Source organism: Hyperoodon ampullatus (genome assembly GCF_949752795.1).
Source record: "Hyperoodon ampullatus genome assembly, chromosome: 8".
NCBI lineage: Eukaryota > Metazoa > Chordata > Mammalia > Artiodactyla > Ziphiidae > Hyperoodon > Hyperoodon ampullatus.
The window spans coordinates 47,003,491-47,029,186 of record NC_136921.1 but is presented as its reverse complement, the minus strand read 5'-3'; the positions used below and the strand labels follow the sequence as shown (position 1 = coordinate 47,029,186).

Genomic DNA, 25,696 nt, shown 5'->3' with positions numbered 1-25,696 from the left:
CCTATTCTGTTCTGTTAGAAGAAGGAGGCCCTATGCCTCATCGCTTGATAAGCTCTTCCTCTTCTGTTGAATAGTTTCTAGCAATTTGTTCCTGAGAAATTGCCAGAACTGAAGACAACAATTATCCTATTGTCACTGTGTTGTTCCAGAATTATCTACCAGTAGGCTGTCTTCTCCTCCTCTCTCAGGCTGCCTTTCCCCACCTTGAACACTCATTATGTCCCTTCCTCCTATGCACCAGGTTTTCCAGAGCCGTATTTTTCTATCCCTCAACTTATATATTTCAATTTTTTAAGAACATAAATTTGTTACTCATTTGCCCTGATTTCATAGACAGCCCATTCATGCTTTATTAGAATTCCAGTACTTAGGAAAGCCCTGGCAGTGTAAGAAGCAATCATGGGAGGCTTTGAGTAGAGAGGGATGCTGGAGGGTGGAATGGATGGTTATCCACTGGGCCAGTATCAGTAAGAAGAGGGAGAGGGAGGGGAGAGACCTGGATCTGATGGCCGTGGTTGGAGGAGTTCCATTAGGCATTGAATTTGTCATGATTGTCCCATGGCTGGCAAGGAAATTCTTAAGGAAAGAGTATCTGTACATTTTAGAGCACTTACTTTCTGATTTGTTGGAATTAGAACTTAGACTCAGTTTAAAAAGGAGACTGTTGCATGTTTGTTATCAGTGCTATAAGACTATGCTAGAGTAAATTATTCACTCTGTCCATAAGGTAATGTCTATAATTTTAATTTATGTAGAAACAGATACCTTACTAAAGGTATCTACATAAATACCTTTACCTTAGTAAAGGTGAAAGTTGTCTGCCTTCAGTCTACAAACTTGTGGAACATTTCCTGATGTTTTCAGTACCCTTAAATGAGGTATTATGTTTGAAGACAGTATATAACACATCAGATTTTAGAAATCATCCTTTTCTCCATAATTTCTAGCCATCTGCAAGAATTTTATTTAATCCCAGAGTATTTCAAAATGCCAGCAGAGCATAACTTCTTGAGGAGCTTTTAAAGGACACTCTAATGGAGTTTTCTTGGAAAGTCTCCTTTTCCTGTAAATATAAGTAGATATGAACACAACTGCCATGGGCTTTGCATATAAACCACCTACTGAATTATTTCCACAAATGACTGAGGGCACAGACCCAGCTAATGCCTTATGAATCCCTGAATCAGTAATGCTGTCATTGTGTTTATTTTGGTAATACTGTATAAGATAAAGCTTTAGTAATTGATGTACATTTAAATTAATTCTCAGAAATCTATACCTACCTACATCCTAACTCTCTGGATTTAACTTTATGTTAACATATACTTATTAAAGTAAGGCCTTGACAAGCGTTTTTAAAATGTTTATTATAACTGACCCAACACATTTTTTTCCTTGATAATTACTACCCTTGATTTAGTACTACGGAATGTCTCAAAAATAATGCTAACAACGATACTTAGGAGAGCTAAGTAGGAGAAATAATTCAGCTGTCACTACCCGGTACTGTAGAAGGGAAGGTCATGACTTCTTACTTAAAACATTAACAATGTGGAGATAAGGAAAGCTTTAAGAAGAATGTATCGTCTGAAAAATAAAACTGGCAAGATATCATGATTCATATATTTTCATTCTGGAAAACTTGACTCTAGAAACTCATTGAGACTTTTAAAAGCTTGGCGGATCTATTGGAAGTGGGAACTATACTCAGGAGAATCATTTTTAAAGTAGGGCTTTATTTGCCTATATGTTATATCTACCCTACTATGCCTCAAAGTGCGTTTCACAGCCAGGAAGTATTTCATGGTTGAGTAAATTAAATATTAATATAATAATTATAAAGAACGTTATTTAGACAGGCAACTGTGTAGGACAGAATGCAAAGATGAAAGTAGTTAATGTTTTATCCCATTTTGATTGAAAGGGATAGGTATTTCTCCAATATACTTGAACACAGTATAAAAGATGATAGGTTGAAATAAGTCAATAATAACTGTGCAGTTGTTTTTTTGTTCATAGTTACTATAAAAGTAAAACAAATATCTAGTGTGCTGTTTAAATTTAATGAACTATCAAACACTCTGCCAGTGAAATCACATATTAATCCAGTTACATATCAAAGTCCCATCATATATATGAAACACTTCTATTTTTATTTTTCCTTGTTAACAGTGAATCATACAGTTAACTGATGGTGTTTCTTTATGCTGCTGCTGAAGAAATTGAAGCCTAGTTTATGATCCACTTCTAGAAAATTTACAGGATTACATGGCTTTTGACTACAAACCTATTTCTACTCTATATTCTTGCTTTCTACTCTATATTCTTGCTTTATTTTTCTTTTGCTTCATTTTTCTAATTATTTTAATTAATTTAATTTATTCTAATTATTTTATCTTCCTCTATTTTATGACTCTTTATAAGACATTTTAAGTACATTTTCAGACATAGTACAATTTTTTTTTTTTTTTTTTGCGGTACGCTGGCCTCTCACTGCTGTGGCCTCTCCCATTGCGGAGCACAGGCTCTGGTTGCGCAGGCTCAGTGGCCATGGCTCACGGGCCCAGCTGCTCTGAGGCATGTGGGATCTTCCCGGACCAGGGCACAAACCCGTGTCCCCTGCATCGGCAGGTGGACTCTTAACCACTGCACAACCAGGGAAGCCCAGTACAATTATTTTTTAAATCATTGAAGTAAAAAAAGTTTTTTTTCTTTGAAGAAGGAACTATGCCTGGTCTCTGGGAACTCAAGATCAATCACCAGCGAAATCCCCTTTGTCCTCCACCTCTCCTCTGAACCGTGCTTCTTCTTGCTCCAAAGAAAACCAGCTCTCTTCTGAGGACTCTAAATCCCCTGTTGCCTTTGCCAACCTTGAACACTTTCCACAAGGGGTGGATGTTTTCTCCACACAACTCTTCCCAGAACACCTGGCCTGGCAAGCAACTTGACTTTCCTTCCCCTTTCCTACTCTCTCTGAGTCTCATGTTATCAAACTGTGCCACTCTTCCTCTCCTAATTGAAGTCATCTATAATCCCCAGGTCACTCCTTTGTTCCCTCAGTATTTTAGCTTCTGCTTTATTGTCATTCTCCCCAAGATAACTCCATACTAGGAAGAATATTATACACAATGCTACTGTATAGTAGCAGATGCTCTTGTGAGGTAGTGATCTCCCTGTCAACAAATATTCTCAAGCAAACAGATATAACATGCCAAATCTTTAGATATGGCCTATAACTGATTTACCCATTGGATGCAGATGTGCTATTCTAGCTAGCAGTAGAATTATCCATGTACAAGTCTGTTTAGACAGAAAATCATAACCAATAGGTTAAATACTTTGGCCGCAAAGCAATACATCTATCTATCTATGTATTGAACTTGAGACATATAAATTAGAGGCATTGAGATCATTTAGATGATATACTTCCTGAATGCTGTACCTTGACCTTCACAAACTGGATCATTTAACAGCCCAAATTTCAGATTTTAACCAATTTATAGTCACTGAACCAGTGTGTTTCTGATTACCTCAGACTAATTTCTTTTGTATAATGACCAACTGCATCACCTCATTAATGAGATCACCACACACCTACATAGTACATTTATACCACTTAATTTAACAGCAGATATAATTTTAGTAACATCAAATTTTTACCTTATTAAATTTAGAAGTTTCTGGGAAAAAGTCATAAGCGCTATACTTAGCACTTAGTAAAGTTTAAATATAATGTTTCCTGTATATTTTTTATCTCTAACATTTGATTAAATAGTACCCTATTTATCCGTTCTTTTCCTTTCATCATTATTTTAAATACATGCCCATCAGTATATTTGCTGGTTACACAAACACACACACACATACACACACACAGACACTTCATAGTCCCACTTAAATATCAGATTCCCATTTATTGAATTCCTGGAGTTATACTGGGACATTAAAATCATGGGTGAGGTACCTCCCTCCTGGCACAGTGTTTAAGACTCTGCACTCCCAATGTAGGGAGCCTGGGTTTGATCCCTGGTCCAAGAACTAGATCCCACATGCATGCCGCAACTAAGAGTTCACATGCCACAACTAACAAGCCACAACAAAGGAGCCCACCTGCCGCATCGACGCAACCAAGTAAATAAATAAATAAATATTTAAAAAAAAACTTTTTAATAAAAAAAATAAAACCACGGTGTGGGGGAACTAACATGACAAACACCCTTGCCTTTTTACTCACATTTATATAATTTCAAAGTAGTAGATAAAAACAGAAGCTAATTGGTTAGTTGTTTTCTATAATATATCTGGATCATGTAGTATGGAACAATTTAATTTCAAAGAGACTCTTTGGCTTTTATTATAAAATAGTTTTAGTTCTCCTACTTGATTAAGTGAGACAAACCTATTAAATACTAAATACTATTAAATACTAAATACTGTATTCTCATTATATTCAGCAATCCTCAGAATGACTCTATATAGAAGTATCACTACCACTTTTTATAAAGACTAACATTTGGAAATGTAAAGTAGATTGACCAAAAACTTAGTAACAGCAGAGCCAAGATTCAAATCTTAATTTGAGTCCAGAGATTCTTCCTAGCACTATATCCTTGGCAGAATCAAGTTTGACTTGGTCATTCAGTAAACAGCCAATCTTTGAGGACAATAAGAATTAATAAAAATAAAGCCCCTTGACTTCAGTGTTTACATGACGATTTATATTTTACAAATAGTATATATGGTAACTTGGTAAATTTGCTATCCTAATAACAGTGGAAATTTCAATGCAAGTACAGAAGAACCAACCACAACCTGAATTTCTTCCTTCTCTCAGGAAGTGTTTTTAGAGCAACAAGCCAAAAGTACTTTCTGTGGCGAGGCTCACAAGACTGTTGAGAATAAGAGAAAGTTACTTGCCCTTCTCGTGACATTTTCCCTACCAACCACCTACTTTGCATTCCTTCCTGCAGGCTGCTGGCAGGATTTCTACAGGCAAAGCTTGACAGATGGGGCTCTAGTGACTGAGGCCCTCCAACTCCAATGAGATGTTATCAAGGACTTACAAAGCCCCTTCCCAGGCTTCCCTGGTGGCGCAGTGGTTGGGAGTCCGCCTGCCGATGCAGGGGACACGGGTTCGTGCCCTGGTCCGGGAGGATCCCACATGCCGCGGAGCGGCTGGGCCTGTGAGCCATGGCCGCTGAGCCTGTGCGTCCGGGGCCTGTGCTCCGCAACGGGAGAGGCCACAACAGTGAGAGGCCCGCGTACCACAAAAAAAAAAAAAAAAAAAAAAAAAAAAAAGGCCCTTCCCCAAGGTGTGTGCAATGCCATCTTCAGATAAAGACTTAATCATGTTTAAATGGCAGAAACTCTCAGAATCTTTAGTAAAATTCCATTACCGGGGAGGGGCGGGGGTTATTGGGGCTTTATAGAGTGAGGCTTCCTGAGTTTGGATAGATCTTTTAACTTGAATATTCAGTAACAGAATGTAAATTTTTGGTGCAAAGAGAGAATGCCATAAGTTTTCTAATTCTTACATGTAGCAGCATGCATAATTTCTATTGTGGCCATATATAATTTTGAAATTTATACTAGATTAGCCCCAAAATGAAATGCAAATAAATATGATTTTAATGCTATTATATCTTTGCTAATACTTCACTTATTTGTGCATTTTAATAACATTTATTGCTTTTAAATGAAAACAAATTAATCTCAGGACTGAGCCAGTATATATATAATATATTAATTCTGATGCACAAGGAATTGAAACATCATGTAATAAAATGCTTAAAGTAAAAATGTGTTAAAAATAAGTAACTAACTTTAAACTTTAGTCATATTATTAATGGAACTGCATATAAAGGTTCTTCTCAAATACCAGTTTTGCAGTGTGAATATAGCAAATTTAAGTATTTGATATATTAATCAAATATATCATGGGAAATAGAAATGTATATAGTTCTTTCTGAGAAAAGTAATATACTGCAATATAATTCTGTATATATAAAGGGAATTTTTAATATAGTTTGGAATTATAGTTACTAATCAGGTTATTCAATTTTTAGAAGTATTCCAATAAAAACATAAAGCTCTATGTTAATACCAGAATTAGAAGTTTCAAAGGGCAACTGAAAAATACTCTCAAAAGCTGCCGAGGAATATGTGACAACTGATTTTTTTTAAGGCCAAGGATAATCAAATAAAATCAGCATATAGTAAGGTTAAAGAAAAACCAATTAAGCATTGAAGTGAAGACTAATTGGTGCTAATTAGTGATAACTGACTTCAACTATTGAAAATAAATAAATAAAATTGTCTTTAAAAAGAAAAAAGCGTAGACTTAAAAAAACAAACTGAATTATCAAATTAAGTTAGAAGTAGATGGGCTTAATGGTAACGAAAGTAGCATGAGTTGTGATAGTAGAAGCAGAATAGCTGCTCACTTTTACAAACAGGGAAGAGGGAATTCGGCTATTAGCTAATGAGATAAAACAGCAGCATCCTTATAGCAGCATCTGATTGCAAGGCAGACTCCTTCCATAAATGGACGCAACCGATTACACAAAATCCGAGTGACCCACTCATTCTCCTGTTCCCCTGTAGAAATTGCCAGGACCCTGCCATTGTTGGATGCTTGATGCGTCTGTGTTTCCCCATCTGTCACTTAATTAGCCAGAGTCAGCAGCTTCCCAGCAGACTTATTTAAGCCCTATTAATATAATTATGTTGTCTATAAAATCAGAAGAAAAAAAAACCCTGACCGTTTTTGAAAATAATCAGTCACAAATGCTGTTGTTCCAGCATTACTGTAGGATATAGAAGCAAATAATCAGCACCTATGTATCATTTAGGAGCATTTATTTTTTCTATTTTATTTTAAAATTTTTATACAATTTTTAAAGGTTACTTTCCATTTACAGTTATTACAAAATATTGGCTATATTCCCCGTGTTGTACAATACATCCTTGAGCTTATCTCACACCCAACAGTTTGTACCTCCCACTCCCCTACCCTATGTTATCCCTCCCCCCCACCACTGGTAACCACTAGTTTCTTCTCTATATCTGTGAGTTTGCTTCTTTTATGTTATATTCGCTTGTTTGTTGTATTTTTTTAGATTCCACATATAAAGAATACCATACAGTATTTATCTTTCCCTGTAGGAGCATTTATCGAATGAAGCAAATATTTTTTGAATGCCTACTATGTATCAGGCCCTTTACCCATACGATTTTTGCTTATAACCATTTATAAATACAGGGATATTTATCTACATTTTACAAAAGAAGATGCTGCTGCTCAGAGATGTTAAGATTCATAAACCTATCAAGTGGCAGAGCCAGAATTCAAACTTTGTGTCCATGTGGTTCTAAAACCCTTTTGTATGTTTCCACCAAGCCACTTCCCTAGAGACTTTGACTCTTCTGTTCATCACTGTATCTAAGTACCTGGAACAGTGCCTGACACATAGTAGGTCCTCAGTAAACAGTTCTTGATTAAAAGAAGGCCTGCTCGGTGCAGAGCTTGCTTTCACTAGTGCCTCTGGGGGCCCCTGATGGGAGTAGAATAGTAAGTTAAGCTTGTCTCAATCTGTTCCAGATCTCAGGTTTTTGTTTGTTTGTTTGTCTTGTTTTTTGTTGTCTTTGCCATTCCTTGTATGTGTTTGAATCTCTAAATCTAGCAGGTAAAACCCCAGGGGGCAGGATCCCACCTTCTTTGCTTATACCATCACAGCACACTAAAGAGCGCTGTGCACGCAGCAGTGCTTCACAGAGTGATCAGGCCATATTAATCATTGACAGAAAGTCTGTTGAAAGAAATGACTAAATCTGCATTCCAGGAGTATCATGAGCCCACACTCAGTTTTCACTCGAAAGAGCTATACACAGCCTATCAAGATCTAAAAAGTAGATTTTTCTTCCTTCCTAAATAAACAAGGATGGCAGTTTGAGTAGTAAAGTCCCTTAATGTGGTCACTCATTTCTGTGATATTTAAATGTGAAGGAGAATTTCTGCTCACAGCTTGGGATGAGGTCTTCTCCAAGACGGCTTAAGATTTCAAAACTGATCACGTACAGACAGAGAACTCCACTATGGCAATTATTGTTGATTTGGAAGCTCTCTTGTTGCAGTTTATTTAGATTATACTTAATAGGGCTGTAGATGGAGTGGAATGAAAAAACCTGTGAGAAAATATAGGCACCCTCTCTGAGCACTGAAGATAAGGGTGTAGCCTACAGCAGCATTAGTAGGTCAGGGATTTGGATCTGTTTTGTTCACTGCTGTATCCCTGGTATCTAGAACAGAAACTGACACATAGACGGTACACAATAAATATTTTTTAAATGAATTAGGATATAGAAATAATAATGATGATGAGGAGGAGGAGTTTAGAGAAATGATGATGATAACATAGTGTTTCAGAGGGGAAGTACTGGAAATGTTATCCCCTGAATTAGGATGGATGCAGAGCTTTTAAAGAACGTTCTCTCCAAAAGGGAGAAGAAGAGATAAATTTAGCTCAGGAGAAATGTGGAGGTTCTTTGAAATATTAGGGCCTTCTCCAGATAAATATATTCTTTTTGGACAGAGTTCAGGAGCACAAGAAGTTTGGGGGCAATTACGTTATTGAAGTTTAAAACAGAAGTAGAATAATAAGCAGTATATTGTATTGCCAAAAGCTTAATTAAATCTCATGAAAATTAAGAATAAGAAATGGGTACTTGTTATAACTGTTATTTAACATTGTTTTGTAAGCAAGGAAAATGAAAGAATTTGTAACAATATTGAGAAAGATATTGATAATTACATTCCAGTAGATTCACATTTTTCAAAAGAAATAAGATTGCTAAGCTTAATAAGATAAGTAAGCTGACTAAATACAAGGTAAATATTTCCCATAGTAGCAATAATTTGTTATAAATAGAATTTTAAAAAACTTGTTTACCCCAGACTGTAAAGCAACTAGGAATATATTTAGCAAGAAAAGTACTTGGCCTTCCTGAAAAACAGTATAAACACTTACTGATAAGGTATCCAAATGTAGGTATTTCATAGACATCCTAAAAATCTCACATCTCATTTTGTATAATTGATTACATTGCAATGAAATTAAATTACAATGAGAATTTAGAAGAATAAGTGTTTAAAAATAATCAATAAAAATTTGAGGAAAGAATATACCTGTGTATGTGTTGGTAAGGATTCTAGCTGCCTCTATAGCCAAAATCTGACTACTAGTGGCTTAAAATAGGTTTTTTTTCCTTGCTTACTTTATAGTCTGTTGGTAGGTTGGCTTTTTTAAAATTCTTGTTGTGACTGTTATTTTATTATTGTATTTTAATTTCTAAGCGTAAATTCAGTGAACATTCACTCTGCCAGTCGCTGATTGCATTTTCTCATTTAATTCTCACAGAAACACTGTGTTATCCCCATTTTATGAATGAGGAAACTGAGGCTCTGAGAGCTTCAATAAAGAAATGGTAGAGGAAATTCAGGATACCTAACCGTAAAGCCAACTAAATATTCTTTTGACTTCCTCAGATTTTTTTTTAATTTTTATTGGAGTATAGTTGATACACAATGTTGTGTTAGTTTCAGGTGTACAGCAAAGTGCATCAGTTATACATATACATACATCCACTCTTTTTTAGATTCTTTTCTCATATAGGCCATTATAGTGTATTGAGTAGAGTTTCCTATGCTATACAACAGGTTCTTATCAGCTATATATTTTATTAGTAGTGTGTATATGTTAGTCCCAGTCTCCCAATTTATCCCCCCCCACCCTTATCCCCTGGTAACCATAAGTTTGTTTTCTACATACATGACTCTACTTCTGTTTTGTAAATAAGTTCATTTGTACCCTTTTTTTATTCCACATATAAGCGATATCATATGATATTTGTCTTTCTGTGTCTGACTTACTTCACTCAGTATGACAATCTCTAGGTCCATCCATGTTGCTGCAAATGGCATTATTTTGTTCTTTCTTATGGCTGAGTAATATTCCATTGTACCACATCTTCTTTATCCATTCCTCTGTTGATGGACATTTAGGTTGCTGCCATGCCCTGCCTATTGTAAATGGCGCTGAAATGAGCATTGGGGTGCATGTATATTTTTTCCTTTTTGGGGGGGGCTGTGTTGGGTCTTCATTGCTGCATGTGGGCTTTCTCTAGTTGCAGCAAGTGTGGGCTACTCTTCGTTGTGGTGCGCGGGCTTCTCATTGCAGTGGCTCCTCTTGATGCAGAGCATGAGCTCTAGGCGCACAGGCTTCAGTAGTTGTGGCATGTGGGCTCAGTAGTTGTGGCTCACGGGCTCTAGAGCACAGGCTCAGTAGTTGTGGCACATGGGCTTAGTTGCTCTGAGGCATGTGGGATCTTCCTGGACCAGGACTCGAACCCATGTCCCCTACATTGACAGGTGGATTCTTAACCACTGCACCACCAGGGAAGTCCTGGGGTTCATGTATCTTTTTGAATTATGGTTTTCTCCGGGTACATGGCCAGGAGTGGGACTGCTGGGTTGTAGGGTAGTTCTATTTTTATATTTTAAGGAACCTCCATACTGTTCTTCATAGCAGCTGTACCAATTTGCATTCCCATCAACAGTGTAGGAGGGTTCCCTTTTCTCCACACCTTCTCCAGCAATTATTGATTGTAGATTTTTTTGATGATGGCCATTCTGACTGGTGTGAGCTGACTTCCTCACATCTTAAGCATTATCTCACAGGAGAAAGAACCTATAACATAAAATTTAATTAACCAAATGGATGTGGCCTAAATGGGTAATATATATCCAGTACACTATATTATCTTTCCTTCTGTTTCTGTTTTATTTAAGATAGCAAAAATAGACTATATGTCTGAAAATTAGGAGAGCTGGAATCCTAGCCCTTGCTCTGCTACTGTAAAACTTTGTGACCTTCAGAAGACACTTCACCTTCTTTGTCTTCAGTTTATATTATCTATAAAATAATGGGAGTTGAATGATAATATCTCCACAGTCCACAATCGAGTGGTTCTCTAAGGAGAAAATGGATTGTAAAGCCTGTCTGGATTCAGAGCCCATGCTTTTGGTTTTCTGTGTAAGTTGGTGTTTGTTTATTTTTGTAAGAATTTTATTTATAACAACACACGTGAATGCTCTGCCCTTCACTCCACCTGTCTCACTCCTCAGATGTGAAAGAAGTTTGACTGTGGAGGGGCCTCTGAGACAGAACAAAACCCTCAGTGCTTCTTACTGTGACCGTGTGATTCAAAACTCGATTTGGGAGACCCTTCCACAGTGGGCAATGAGCACAGTTTCTTATTTATAGCACCTAGGTTTGTTTTGGCTTAAACTTAGTAATCTTGTTTTAATAGCAAGAGCCTGTTAAAATAATACACTCTGTATTCATGTAAAATAAGAAGATAGAGGATACAATTTAATAGGACTTACCTGGTGGTGCAGTGGTTAAGAATCCGCCTACCAATGGAGGGAACACAGGTTCAATCTCTGGTCTGGGAAGATCCCACATGCCATGGAGCAACTAAGCCTGTGTGCCACACCTACTGAGTCCATGTGCCACAACTAGTGAGCCTGCGTGCCACAACTACTGAAGCCTGCTCGCCCTAGAGTCTGCACGCTGCAACTACTGAGCCCATGCACTGCAACTACTGAAGCCCACGCACTCTAGGGCCCACATGCTGCAACTACTGAAGCCCGTGCACCTAGAGCCGTGCTCTGCAACAAGAGAAGCCACCGCAGTGAGAAGCCCGTGCACCACAACGAAGAGTGACCCCCACTCCCCATAACTAAAGAAAACCTGCGTGCAGCAATGAAGACCCAACGCAGCCAAAAATAAAAAATAAAATAAAAAATAACATAATAATAAAAAAGATACAATTTAGTAGAAAGTTACTACAATAAAATAAGAATAACCATCAAATCAAATATAAAATGTAAACTTTTAAATACTGACCCCAATATTTTTTATTCTCTATTAAATCCTGCTCCTCCTTTAAAGGATAACCTTTAGAGTATTTAGTTTAAATTATATCCTTTCTTTTTTGGTGGATATATTTTATTTTATTTTTTAGGATTATGGTTTTGACAATTAAGTAATAGGTTTAAGTTCGATTGATTCTGACCTTTCTTTAGTAATTGATTATTATGATGTGCTTTTTATATTGTTTGGCACTGTGACATGGAGAGTCAGCCAAATAAAGGCTATAAAATTAAATTGGTTTACTCCCGTATGGCTTATCTATTGGGTGCAGTTGAGTAGCTGGAAGGTTTAAGTACTGGGTTTTTGTTTTTATTTTTATACACATATGCAGTCAAGTTAACGCCAAGAAAATTAGCCCCATCCTGGTTGAGTCTTTGCAACCTTGCTTGCAAAGATAGAGACATACTCATTTATTTTTTTTCTACAGTTAAAATATCCATTGGTAGTTATGCTACCAAGAGTTATTTATTAGCATTGATGTTAGAGAAAGCTTTTATGTTGTACAAAATGGAAATTATTTTCCTTTATTATTTTAAAATAATTGTATAGAGAACATATTATCTACATACAATTGGCATATTTTGAATTTGATATAAACGTGTATTCAATATATTTATGTTAGTTCTTTCATATGTTAGTGTCAGATTTCATAGCAGCTAGGCTTAGTAACTCTTTAGTTAATTATTTTAGTTGTTGTTTATCTGGCATTTATTTTTTAAAAACCCACATTTTCATATTTACAGAATGATTCTAAAACATTTGAGAAAGCAAGAAAAGCAGATAGTATAATTAGGTCCATATGATGTCCAACACTGCTCTCTACTGGCAAAGAAGCAAGTCATAAAGCAAACTATTCAGTCTTTCAAATGCTTATTTTAGGCATAATGGAATACAATGAAATAACTGAAAGAAATGACTACAGACATCACTTGAGATTAGTTTAAAAGAAAAGCCTGTGTCATTTTAATTAATTGAAAAATAGTTGTGGGAGTTTTGGAAAATATTAAGCCAGATATGAAATATCTTAATAACATTCTAATTTTAAAAGTCTATAAAGTAAATATTTTTGTATATAATAGTGAGTTTGATGACATTTTTCTGTTTTTAATTTCAACCATCTCCAGCCTCTAAAATATCTGCTATGAGTGCATTTACTAAGTATCCAAATGCACTGACCAAAGAGATGCGTAGGTTGGACTATTTGCACAGAACATATAATTAGCTTTAAAGTATCAAAAATTTGCTCTGTATTTGTCAAAGTCTTTAGTGATGATTTTCCAAAGACATTTTATAGTTTGTAAAATCTGTGAAAAATATATGCTATGTTGTTATACCTTTCAATATATAGACTAAGAATACACAAAACATTTTTAGATCAATGTCATCTTACTTTTCATAGTCTAATATATTGTAAATGTCCTTTTGTGTTTTATATCTTTCCTATCTGTCCATATTATCTAGGATCAAAACATTATTCAGTATTCTAATCTTCAATCCTTTTAATAACTAGTAGCCAAAATTTAAATACACACACACACACACACACACACACACACAATAATGCCCCAAATGGAATCAGTCATATATAGTAATTTAAGAGGTTTTGTTTGTTTTTGTAAGTTTGCCTAATACTATCACTGACTGATTACTTTAACAGTAACAAATTTAAAACATATTACATTTTCAATGATAATTACCTCTTGATTGTGAGAAAGAAGTTGATGCTTATTTTCATTGATACATTTTTCTGTAGTTTCTAAATTTCCTACAGTGAACATACATTACTATTAAAATAGAAATGTTTATTCATAAGTAAACAGAAACATTTTGTTGCAGATTTTCAAAGCACAGACACACAATTGTGCAAGACACACACTTGGACTTATGTAAGGTCTAATGCCTGATCTTTCAAAAAAAGTATGTGCTGAAAAGAATGTTGTCTATTGGAGACTCTGAAGAAATATAATTGATAAAATCTTGAATACTTGAAATAAGAAAAAGAGCGCCCACCACTATCACTGGCCTCAGAAAACATAACTCTTTCTTTTGCTCTTTTGCCTCACTGAAAAATAGCACTTAGAATCTACATGTATAAAGCAAAAATAGTCTGATACATTATACTCTTCTCATCATTGTTATTTTTTTTCTGCCACATGGAGGAGCTAAGACATAAAGTTGCTAAAACACAAAAGCAATGACTTTTACCCAATTGAAAGTGTTCAACACACTGATGTCCCATTTTCTAAGAGATTGTAAAACAAATTTTCAATATTTTTTATTTAGGTAAATTTCATAACAGAAAAGAGAATTTTTGAGATTAACTTCTTTTATTCAGCATAATTCCCTTAAGATCCATCCAAGTTGTGTGTGTAACAATAGTCCACTTACTTTTATTGCTGAGTAGTGTTCCATGGTATGGATGTACCACAGTTTGTTTAACCATCCACCCACTGAAGTATATTTGGGTTGTTTCTGACATTTGACAAGTACAAATAGATCCATTGTGAACATCAGTGCAAAAATATTTACAGGAATATAAGTTTCCATCTATCTGGGATAAATACCAAAAAGTACAGTTGCTGTACCTTAGGATAAGTGCATATTTAGTCTTCAGAGAAACTACCAAACTGTTTTCCGGTTTAGCTGTAACATTTTACATTCCCACCAACAGCAGCATCCTATAATTTTATTTGCTAATCTGATAACCCAGATTACTAATATTAAGGATCTAACTTTCTTGATTCTCCTTGCCCTTTCACTGGACATTTAACTCATTTCTGTTGGCAGCATTCTTCTCTTGCATCTCCCTGTGCAGCATGGCAGCTGCCTGGGGACCCGTGGTTCTGGTGCTCCTCAGTTCTTCCACTGAGACCTCAGTGCCAGGGTCTCCCTAATCCACACGTTTTACCCAGAATTCTCCTTCCCCAAGTTCTACTTTGTATACCCAGCTGTTGAGTCTGCTACTCTAATTGACACATCAAAGGAACTTAGACTCAATATGTCTGAGTATCTTTCATTTCTTCCTTTCATTCAGGTCGCTATTAAAATGTCACCCTTTTAGAGAGGACTTTCCTGATCACTCGATCTTAAATATTACACTCTGCTCAATCTATGTTATTATTTGTGTTATTTTTACTTATGCCATCTAAGATATATTAGAAATATGTTTGTGATCTAGGCATAAACATAGAAATATATAGATACATACATGCATACATACATGCGCACATACACAGGTATGCTCCCTGGGATATAAACTACACTAGAACAGGGGCATTTTCCCCCTGCTATATACCTAGCACTTAGTAAATACCCAGCACTTGACTCATAGTAAATACTCTCTTTTTTTTTTTTTTTTTTTTTTAAGGAATAAATGAGTATGTGCAACTTTAACTTGTTTTCACTTGGGGACTTAATTCAATTTTTATTTAATCAAAGTTATCCATGTCCATTTTAAACAAATATTTCCCCAAGGCTTATAATGAAAAAGCAAAATGTTCCTCAACTCTTTTCCCAAGTGTCACTCACTGAAGTAACCATTTTCAACTCTTGTTATTTTCTTCTTTATTTCTGGATAACCTCCTATACTGCTGTGCCTTGATTTGTCACATATGTAGTGGTTAACACCCTCTGTCACTGCCCCACCCCCTTGATTCCTGGGTTCCATTTCTTCCTCTGCTTTGTTTTACATACTCCCCTCTTTTCCTATGAAGAACTGGGGCATGGGAGTTTAAATTTTTAGTCCCTTTCATATCTCAGTATGTATTTTTTCTCTCCTTGTAATCTGTAAACTTGGCTCTAAATCTTATTTTTTCTTAGAATATGAAGTTATTTTTCTATTTTTCTACACCAGTCATTAGCTAAGGAGTATTGTATTATGGGGCAAAGCAAAAAACTTCCAGGTGTCTCCAGCTCTCTGTACTGGCAAAGTGACCTCATTGCCCAAAGGAAATCCTTTGAAGGTCTTGTGTGTGAGTCATTACCAGCAAAAATGGGGAAGCTGGAGGATGGATCCCAGCACTGATGAAGATCCAAGGAGAGTTGAGCAGGCACCAACAATATCCACTGAATTCTAGTGTCTTCCCCAAACAATCATTAAATAAAGAAGTGACAATCCCTCATAATTATAAAGCACTTTGCGGTTTACAGGGGTTTTTTTTTTGTTTGTTTTGTTTTTCTTATCTCTTACTGCAGTTGATCTTCAGAGCAATTTTGTAAGGAGAGAAGAACAATATTATTATCCTTATTTTTCAAGAATCAAATAAGGCAGAGATTAAGTGACCTTTCAGTATCTTCAGATTCTAAGCCTACAGTTTATTCCAGCATGCTGCATCATATTCAAGGGTCTTATAAATATTATATATAGACATGGAATGCACACAAATATGAACTATTTAATCCAAGTATCATGACTTTTATAACTTAAAAATACAGGAACTATTATAAGGAATAATCTGCTTTTCAGTTTTAAAATTATTTCCATTCAGTTCATCCAACATTACATAGAAAAAAAAAGGGTTAAGCGGCAAGCTTCATACTGGAAATCTTTAAAGCTTAGTTCCCACAATCATTCAAGGCTTCTCCCTGTGTTTCATTACTCAGATGGTTTAATTAAAACCAATGTGAAAGAAACATATTAAAATGTTCCTGGAACACTGCAAGAGGTTGATTCATTTAGAATGTACTTGGAGTTCTTCCAGAATTTTCCCATATGGGCCTATTTACATATAACCACTATGACTCATGACATTACTGCCAAAGTATGAATATTTTCCATAAATATTTCTAGCAACTCTTACAGTCTGTTATCGACACATCAGACGCTTCCTTCTTAGAGTTCAGTAATCACTTAACAATGTAGTCTGCTTTTACCTTCCTGTTCTGCTAACACTAGACCACCACTAATGGGGAATCTCTCAGTGATAATTTCAGAGATATTGAGAAGAGTTGACCGCATGAATTTACTCAGAACTAAATGGCTTCTATGGTGTTCGCTCCCCTCCTGTCACTTGAACCCTTTACTCTTTCTGCATGATCTAAAGCAGTGCTTTTCAAATCTGGTGGCACGTTAAAATCACCTGGGGAGCTTTAAAATGCACAGATGCCCTGGCTCCGCCCCAGCTAATTAAATCAGAGTCCCAGGCACTGGTCTAAGTTTAAAGCTCCCAAGTTATTGTATCATGAAGCCAAAGTTGAATACACTGTCCTGAAACATAAGAAATGTGATGGGTCCATTGGTGTCAGGAATCGATTTGGCTGTCTCACATATCTTAGTAGCAGGTTTTCAGTTCCTTTTTAGCTGAGAATTTCTCCATTAATTTTGGTCTTTTTTTGCAGATCTGGTCAACCAATTTGAGGTCACAGAGGGACAAACCTAGTGCCTAATGATATTACATCTAGACCAAGTTGCAGTTGTTTGGCATAGTTTGAATATATTAGAAAAAGAAACTGTTGTACCTTGTAGAATCTGAAAACTGAAACTTTTTTGCCTTAATGCTTCTGAGCTTCACGTTCTCTCCATGAGCTCATTAGAAACAGGATCAGCAGTTATCTCCTATATTTTCAGCTCACCTTTTCTATCTACCTTCTACTATTCTCCTCAGTTGTTACTATTTTCTAAGTCTGTTCCTTAGATTTTAGTACAAGAAATCACTTGTGATGGTTTTAGAAATATAATTCCCTAGCCCTACCCTTATTAGGGTTATGCATTGTTATGTTTTAACCTGCTCCCTAGGTAATTCTCATACAGGTAATCCACAGAGCCCATTTTGAAAAACAAAACTCTCATTTCTTTAGTTGTTACTGTTATTTTTTTCAAGAATGAAAGAGAGGGAGATTGGGATTGACATATATATATGTCAGTATATATAATACTGCTGTATATAAAATAGATAACTAATAAGAACCTGCTGTATAGCACAGGGAACTCTACTCACTACTCTGTAATGGCCTATATGGGAAAAGAATCTAAAAAAAAAAAGTGAATATATGTATGTGTATAAGTGATTCAATTTGCTGTACACCTAAAACTAACACAACTATAGTTGTGTTACTAGCTGATTGTACATCAACTATACTCCAATAAAATTTTTTTAAAAAGAATGAAAGAAGAAATTAAATGTGATTTTAAAAGATACCCTGACATTACTATTTTGCTCCCTTTCATTCTGTGAGTTAACACCATGAAAAAGGTTCTACTTAGGGGCTTCCCCGGTGGCGCAGTGGTTGAGAGTCCGCCTGCCGATGCAGGGGACACGTGTTCGTGCCCCGGTCCGGGAGGATCCCGCATGCCACGGAGCGGCTGGGCCCGTGAGCCATGGCCGCTGAGCCTGCGTGTCCAGAGCCTGTGCTCCGTAACGGGAGAGGCCACGACAGTGAGAGGCCCGCGTACCGCAAAAAAAAAAAAAGGTTTTACTTAATTATTTGATGTAAAGTATACACACATACATACTCATGCATATGTCTATTTATATGAGAAGTGATGAATTCTTATCCCACCCTAGTGTTATGATGATTGATAGTATGTGACAAGAAAAAAAGTCTTTGGAAAATTATATATACCTAATGAATTTAATGATTATTTGCTATTTATATAGAAATAATCTGTAGAATAAAATATCCACATGTCAATTCTAATTGATCTTGAACATTTCATGATATTGGACTTCTGTTTAAGAGGTATTATATCTGTCAAGGATAGAGATTTTATTACAATGTCATAATTATTATGAAACATTTTCTTTTTGTGGGGGATAGGTCAGGTTTTAACTAAAAACCTCCAGGGATATTTTAGCACTTAGTAAAATTGTAGAGCTTTTAAAAAAATTTTTTTTAATGTACTTTAGCTTATGGCTTTGATGAATGTTGTATACTGGGTATTAAAAAAGTGTGTATTTTAAAATTTTACATGCTGTACGAGTGTGCTAATTGGAAAACAAAGAAAATGTTGATTTGACATTATAAACTGTATTAAACCACATTAATATCTCAAAATATACTATTGACAACACAAAAATTATATACTTTAAATTTTCAGATAATTTTTAATTGTTAATGCATTTTAAATTTGAGTTCAACTTTATTTCTCTGGGCCCAATGAAATGTCTTTAATTTTCTTTCTAGTACAAATCTTCAAGTAAAGTATTTAGGAAAAGTATGTTTTAAAAAAACCTTGAATAATAGGACTTGTATATGAGTAAGTAATGTATTTATATTTTCATATAAAATAATATAAATTAGTAACTTCTGTTTAGGATTTGGACTTGAATTACTGTCACATCATTCTATTATTCCATGATATACTTCAACATGACTTACTGATATATGATATAGTAAAGCCTGTCTCACAAGTGACCATTTTCAGTTTCTTGGCAGCACAGAAGTGGAGCAGCCCAAAGGAACAGAAGTTGTGAGAGATGCTGTAAGGAAACTAAAGGTAGGGCAAGCCCTCCAGATAAGTGTCTAGTGTATTGAATTTATCTTCAGTCATCAGTAGACTGGTGGAAATTCAAAGCATGAATAGTTCTGTGGCAAATATGGCTTCACCCTGGTAAAAATGGTCTGTTGAATGAATATCACTAGATCAAGGAAACATATTTAATAATAACTATGTACACACAATTATTTTTCTGGGTGTGGAACACTCTTTGTATTTTTCTAAGGTATAATTTTTCATACTCAACAAAAAAAATGTAACGGCAATATTTTATGTGTTGACATTCAGTAGATTGCCTTTACTTTTCAATGTGGACTTGTGCCCTAACTCAAAGACTAATAATGACAGAACAACTGTCTCTAAAAGTTAGAATATCATATCCACCAGTTGAAAGTGTAGAATTAGACTTAATTACAAAGCAGCATTTTGCTGTGACACTGTATGTTAAAGACGTCCTAATGAACAAACCCACGAGGATCTGGCCATATCTATGAGCAGACCTCGGGAACTGGTGAGAGTAAGAGCAGAAAAGGACACTAAGCAACTCCACATACTAAGAATCAGCAAGTTTCCTGAAAAAATCTTATGTAAGCTGCCATGCATCCTTCGTATGTTTTTCTAATTGCATCCCATCCCAAAAGACACCGTTCCCTCTGAGATACTAAGATTTGAAAAACTCCTTCAACAGAATTCTCATGTTTATCTCATTAAGAAAATTTAAGGGCTGCCCTGGTGGTGCAGTGGTTGAGAGTACGCCTGCCGATGCAGGGGACACGGGTTCGTGCCCCGGTCTGGGAGGATCCCACATGCCGCGGAGTGGCTGGGCCCGTGAGCCATGGCCGCTGAGCCTGCGCGTCCGGAGCCTGTGCTCTGCAGCGGGAGAGGCCACAACAGCGAGAGGCCCTCGTACCGCAAAAAAAAAAAAAAAAAAAAAAAGAAAGAAAAGAAAATTTAACATAGCACTATTTTGTTAACACACTTTATTGTCAAATTTTTTTTTGAAACAACCCTTCTCTGACTTTATTTAGAGTTCATCCAATTATTCCATAGGAGAGGTAGGCCTCTGTGCCAGGCAAAATCATAGACATTAAAAAGTATTACTTCGCTTTGAGAATGTCATATCAGGTGGAATCTACTAAACGTTTAAATTGAGAAAAAAATTGAAGTGAGTTGGCTTGCTTTCTAGGTAAAGAAATAAAAGGTAATATTTTAATCCATTTATTTTACCTGACTTTTCTTAATTTTTTTGTATTTTAAAATATTTTATGTATTTTATATTTTACTTATTTTTAAAGAAATATACTAAAAGGTCCTAAGATGATCTCACTCCCATTTGGAGAAAAAGGGGACCAACCAACCATTTCTTTTAACTACTCATTAGGCAGTAATTTATACTTGTGCTTGTTTGGCAAATACTTTTAAGCACTAATAGAGAATTTTAAAACTCTTACAATTTATGGACAACATTTAGAATAAGATTCTATTTAAATGTTCAAAATGTTGCACACTCTGGGTATGAATCCAACTTCACTACAATCAGGATGTTTTATAAAAGAATAATGATATTTACACTTAATGTTTCTTTATACCTAGGAGGTTCTTTATTCAGTGAACCCAAATCCAAACCCAAAAAGATTCAATTACATAATGACTAGGTAACAAAGAGATATTTGAGATGAAATGCTTTCTAAAAAATGGCTAGTTTTTAATGTATTTTTGTGAAACTTTATTTTCAGTTCTTACGTAGTTTCCTATTTGGAAATGTACTCTGTTAATAAAGGAATGTGGTTTACAATAAGATAAAAATCATGCAGTATAGTTTAAAAGTTTATACTCAGTTGATAATAGCTTTTGTCTTTCAAGTATCTTCCAGAATACTTAATCTAATAAGCAATCTTTATTGATTGTAAAAATTTTGTAGATCAGGAAAGTATATCTAAGGGTAATGATTCATGAACTAATGAAAATAAATAAAACAATGTTTTTTATTTACTTCTAATTTTTTTGGTTTGTTTCTTTGTATCAAAGGGCAGATGCTACAACTCAAGAGTATACAAGAATATTTATATTTATTTTAAAAACTTAGACCCTGGCTCCTGTTTAATTCTGTTGTCATGTAGAGATGACCAGAAGATGGTGCTATGGCTCTACTAAAAAAAAAAAAAAAAAGAAAAAAAAAAGAAATTTGCTTATTAACCCTGTTTTGTGTACAAACCCCCCATTTTAATTTCCTGCTTACTTTTCTTAAACATATGTATTCTGATTACTTTTTTATCCACTATATTTCAGTATTATATTTTATTTGCCACATAAGGTAACATTTCATTTCTATTTAATAATTTTTCAAAAGTTTGCAATATTAATATATTGGCTTCTGACATTAAAGAAGAATTCAAAATTTATGACTAATACAAGATAGAAAACTTAAAAGATTTTCAATAGTGTATTTTTTTATGCTTCTGTGTTTAATGATGCCTAATTATTTTTCAAGAAAAATTTTAAAACTTTGTTTTATTTTATTGGGCACTATTTTTCTGTCATTTTGTGGAGAATTTATAGTTCATAAAATTTTCTTAAACATTATAATTTTTGTAAGTGTTTACTTTCAGAAATTCTATATCAAAACAGCATATTTTCTATTTCTCAATCATGTTCAACAATTTCTATCTCTTAATCATGTTTTAGTCTACAATTTAAGAAAATTCCAAATTTTTCAAAAAGTGATAATTAAAAAACCCTTTTGACTTCTATATATTTAATATCATTGTTATTGTAAGGAATTTTATTTTTAATAGGGATTTATTTAGTTTTAGTACAATCAGTACAAATGTCAGATGGCTCAATATATTTCATAAACAATCTGCTTGTGATATTTACATGTGTATGAATATTGGTATGTAGATCCAAAACTTCTTGATTTCTCTGGGAGATAACCAGGCAGCAGCATTCCTGGACCCCAATTTTAGAGGACAGACCCCTCACTCCAGCAGAGCTAACAAAGTTACATGAAGCTACCTCAAGCTATGTGGCCTTGGAAATTACTGAAAAGTTCTGTTAAATCTAGGCCCAGCAGTTTCTCCACTTGACCTCACTCTCTCTGGGTAGCATAACACTCTGTTTTTGTCTTCATAACCAGTTATTTAATTAATGAAATACTTAAAGATTATTTTAATTGTAAACATACAAACATAGCTGGTATCCCTGTAAGAGTTATCAGGAAAATTTTTAATTAAATCAACAATTTATAAGAACCACAAAAAGAATTTGAATTAATTCATTAACTTTTATTGCCTAATGTATATTCCATTAATAATATAGTTAGATTTCACTTTTTAAGTCCTTTGAGAAATGCATAGAATTTGTGTGATGATGATATTGAAACTCAGTAGTGCTCCCTTTAAAATTTCTTTAGCTGTTCTACTTACAAGTGTCATATATTTAACTAAGTACTTTATTTATTTCAAGTAATACTTTATCCTTCCCCATCATTTTGTGGTGATAAAGGCCTGTTTTTGTTTATTCATTTGTTGTATCCAGATATCCTCCAGAATTCTTAGGCTTTACCCCCTTTGAATATTCTTATTGGATTATTATATTCAAGTTTTACTGGTAGATCACTCTATCTAGATGACCAAGAAATAAACTTACTGAAGCAAAAATGGGAAAAAAATTGCAGAAAGACTTTTCAAGCATTAACATTCAAGTAGTAAATAGGGAGAGAAAAGAATACAATGTGAGCATGAATGTGTCTTCAAAATGTAAATTAGATGTATTGTGGAACACAGTTGAGAGGTCTACAAGTAGGAAAAGAGACCTAGAGAAATCATGCAAACTGTAGATAGAATACAGTCATCTTAAACTAAAAAAAAAAAAAAATACCAAGCAGTAATGAGAATATTAAACTTTGTTTAAAATATTATAGATTGAACAAATATAACCTTAGGCTTAAATGTTTTGCAACATTTGTGCAACAGTCAAAGCCAATAACCAGTATCAACCTTGATAAACATGAAAATAGAACTGGAAGTTTTTTTTTTTTTTTTCTAATTCAGAAAATGTGCTGGACAAAAGAAAAGAGTTATTAGTAGATAGCTAAATTAGGTTCTAGGCCTGATTGCTACAGATTCATTTTATGACCAAGGTAACTGACTTCTCTGAGACTTACTTTTCTCATCTTTGAAATGGGAGGATGGGATTGGATGATCTCTGAATCTTCTTGGAGCACAATTATTTCATCTTGATATGAAGCAGAAGAAAAGGTTTCACAAGCCATAGATCCGATATTTTATGTTTATTTTTCTTTTTCTTTGTCTCGTTCTCTTGTTTCCCCTCTCTCCCTCTCTCCCTCCTTGCTCCCCTCTTTGTTTATTCTACTTGTAGCCACTACTTCCTCCCCTTGTTCATTTTTTCCTTTTTTTTTCTGGCAGAAAAGACATAACAGATAAGTTTAATATTAGTGGTTGTTTTGTGACGGACTTTTTGGGAACTAAAAGAGGTCACAGGAATGGCTGTGTCCAGATGTGGAAAAGGCTTCAAGAGCCATTGCTCATTGTCTGTTTCTGGAAAAGAGCAGCACCCAGGAAGCCAGCTTAGACTGCTTCTGTGGCCAGCGATGGGACTGGCTTTGTTCAGACGTGTTCACATAGATGGAAAGCAGCTGATTTATTTTGTCAGCCTCCATATGTGAAAACCCCCAAATTGCTTTGATTATACCAATACAGGAAGAAGATTATAAAGGGAAGAGAAACAAATTAATCCACTTTCTTTGGGAGAGAGCTGGGATAATTTTTAAAGGTCTGCACTGAAGCAAAACAAGTTTCTTAAAGACAAAAAAGAAAATTCTCTGGCATGAATTAGTCACATTTATGTGCAGAATGTAAGACTGCTGAATACCGAGAAAAAAGCTGCCTGTATTTATAGAACAGGACAGATAGCAAACTAAAAAATTATACCACCCAAAATGAAATAAAGCAAATGGAACCCTTCCCCTGTAACCCCCTCCCTGGATATCAAGGCAGACATTTCAAGGCATTCTTATATGCATGAATTATATTGTTCTCCATGGCAGTGCAAAATCATGAAAAGAGAAAGAGGCCTTTAAACACTCTCTGCTCTGGGACTGAACTATACCATGTGTATTCACATTAGAAAGAAATACACAATACATATATATATGACACACAAAAGAGGACTGAAACTCCATCTTGCCTTACAGATACTCTGTTTTGAATCAAGTTAGGGTGATCCATATGCTAACAAAATGTTATACTAGGAAATAACTTCTTGAACCCCTACAAGAGGTAGTAAATACAATTTTTTTCAATAGTTCTCTTCTATTTCTTGAAAAGAAAGGTGGTGGGGGCTAGGGAGGAGAGAAGGAAAGTAGGGAGAGAATAGCATTGCCAGATAAAGCCAGGACATTTAAATACTTCTAGACTGAGTCTAGTTCTGAGTGTTTTATCTGGGATAATTACTTCAATCCTTAGCTTCAGTTTGATTTCTAAATATTTGGGGGCCGTGTGGAGTTTATAAAAATACTTTATAATGGGCAATAATTTATTTAATGAAATTTCAACACTGAATATGAGCTCCAAATATATGTGTTCATTTTCTATAGAAACAGAGTTACAGTTTTGTGAATAAATTTTCATTTGTAGTTTGCAAGACATATCAAGAAATCTGAAGGCCAGAAAATTCCTAAAGTTGAGTTGCAAATATCAATTTATGGAGTAAAAATTCTAGAACCCAAAACAAAGGTAAGGCTCATTTTTAAACATCGGAAGCACTCTACTCTTGAATTAATTGCAATTACACTCCTATTTTAATGAGTATTTTAAAATGTTTTACTAGTTGAAACTGTTGAGTTCTCAGTTAACTACAATTTAAAACTCTATAGGATTTATAGGGGAAAGAACAACATTTGGAATTGCTTTCTGAGTGGTTTGTTCTGCAGCCTATGTTTGGGATATCAAAATTTATATTAAAAGTGTATTCAACGGTATTGGGTCTTGTATTTAGGAATTTTTCTTCATACGCTTGAATGAGATGCATGTAAGTGTGGTTCACTGAGTATGAAAGAAGACAAAAGCTGTATGTTGTTTACTAAAATGTCCTGGACCGACCGTTATTGCCTGTAGACATAATCAGTGTGTATTAGTTTACTAAGGCTGCCATAATAAAATACCACAGTCCTGGGCTTCCCTGGTGGCGCAGCGGTTGAGAGTCCGCCTGCCGAGGCAGGGGACACGGGTTCGTGCCCCCGTCCGGG

General features: G+C 35.0%; 1 protein-coding gene across 1 annotated transcript in view; it reads left to right on the top strand.

The window, feature by feature from the left end:
• GULP1 (GULP PTB domain containing engulfment adaptor 1) overlaps window positions 1–25,696 on the top strand; it is a gene marked incomplete at its 3' end in the record, with an annotated part of 194,025 nt that overhangs the window by 120,422 nt on the left and 47,907 nt on the right. Inside the window, exons 5-6 of the mRNA XM_079710188.1 lie at window positions 19,357–19,428; window positions 25,086–25,184. Of these exons, the coding sequence (XP_079566314.1) occupies window positions 19,357–19,428; window positions 25,086–25,184 (171 nt within the window). The remainder of the gene's footprint in view (window positions 1–19,356; window positions 19,429–25,085; window positions 25,185–25,696) is intronic.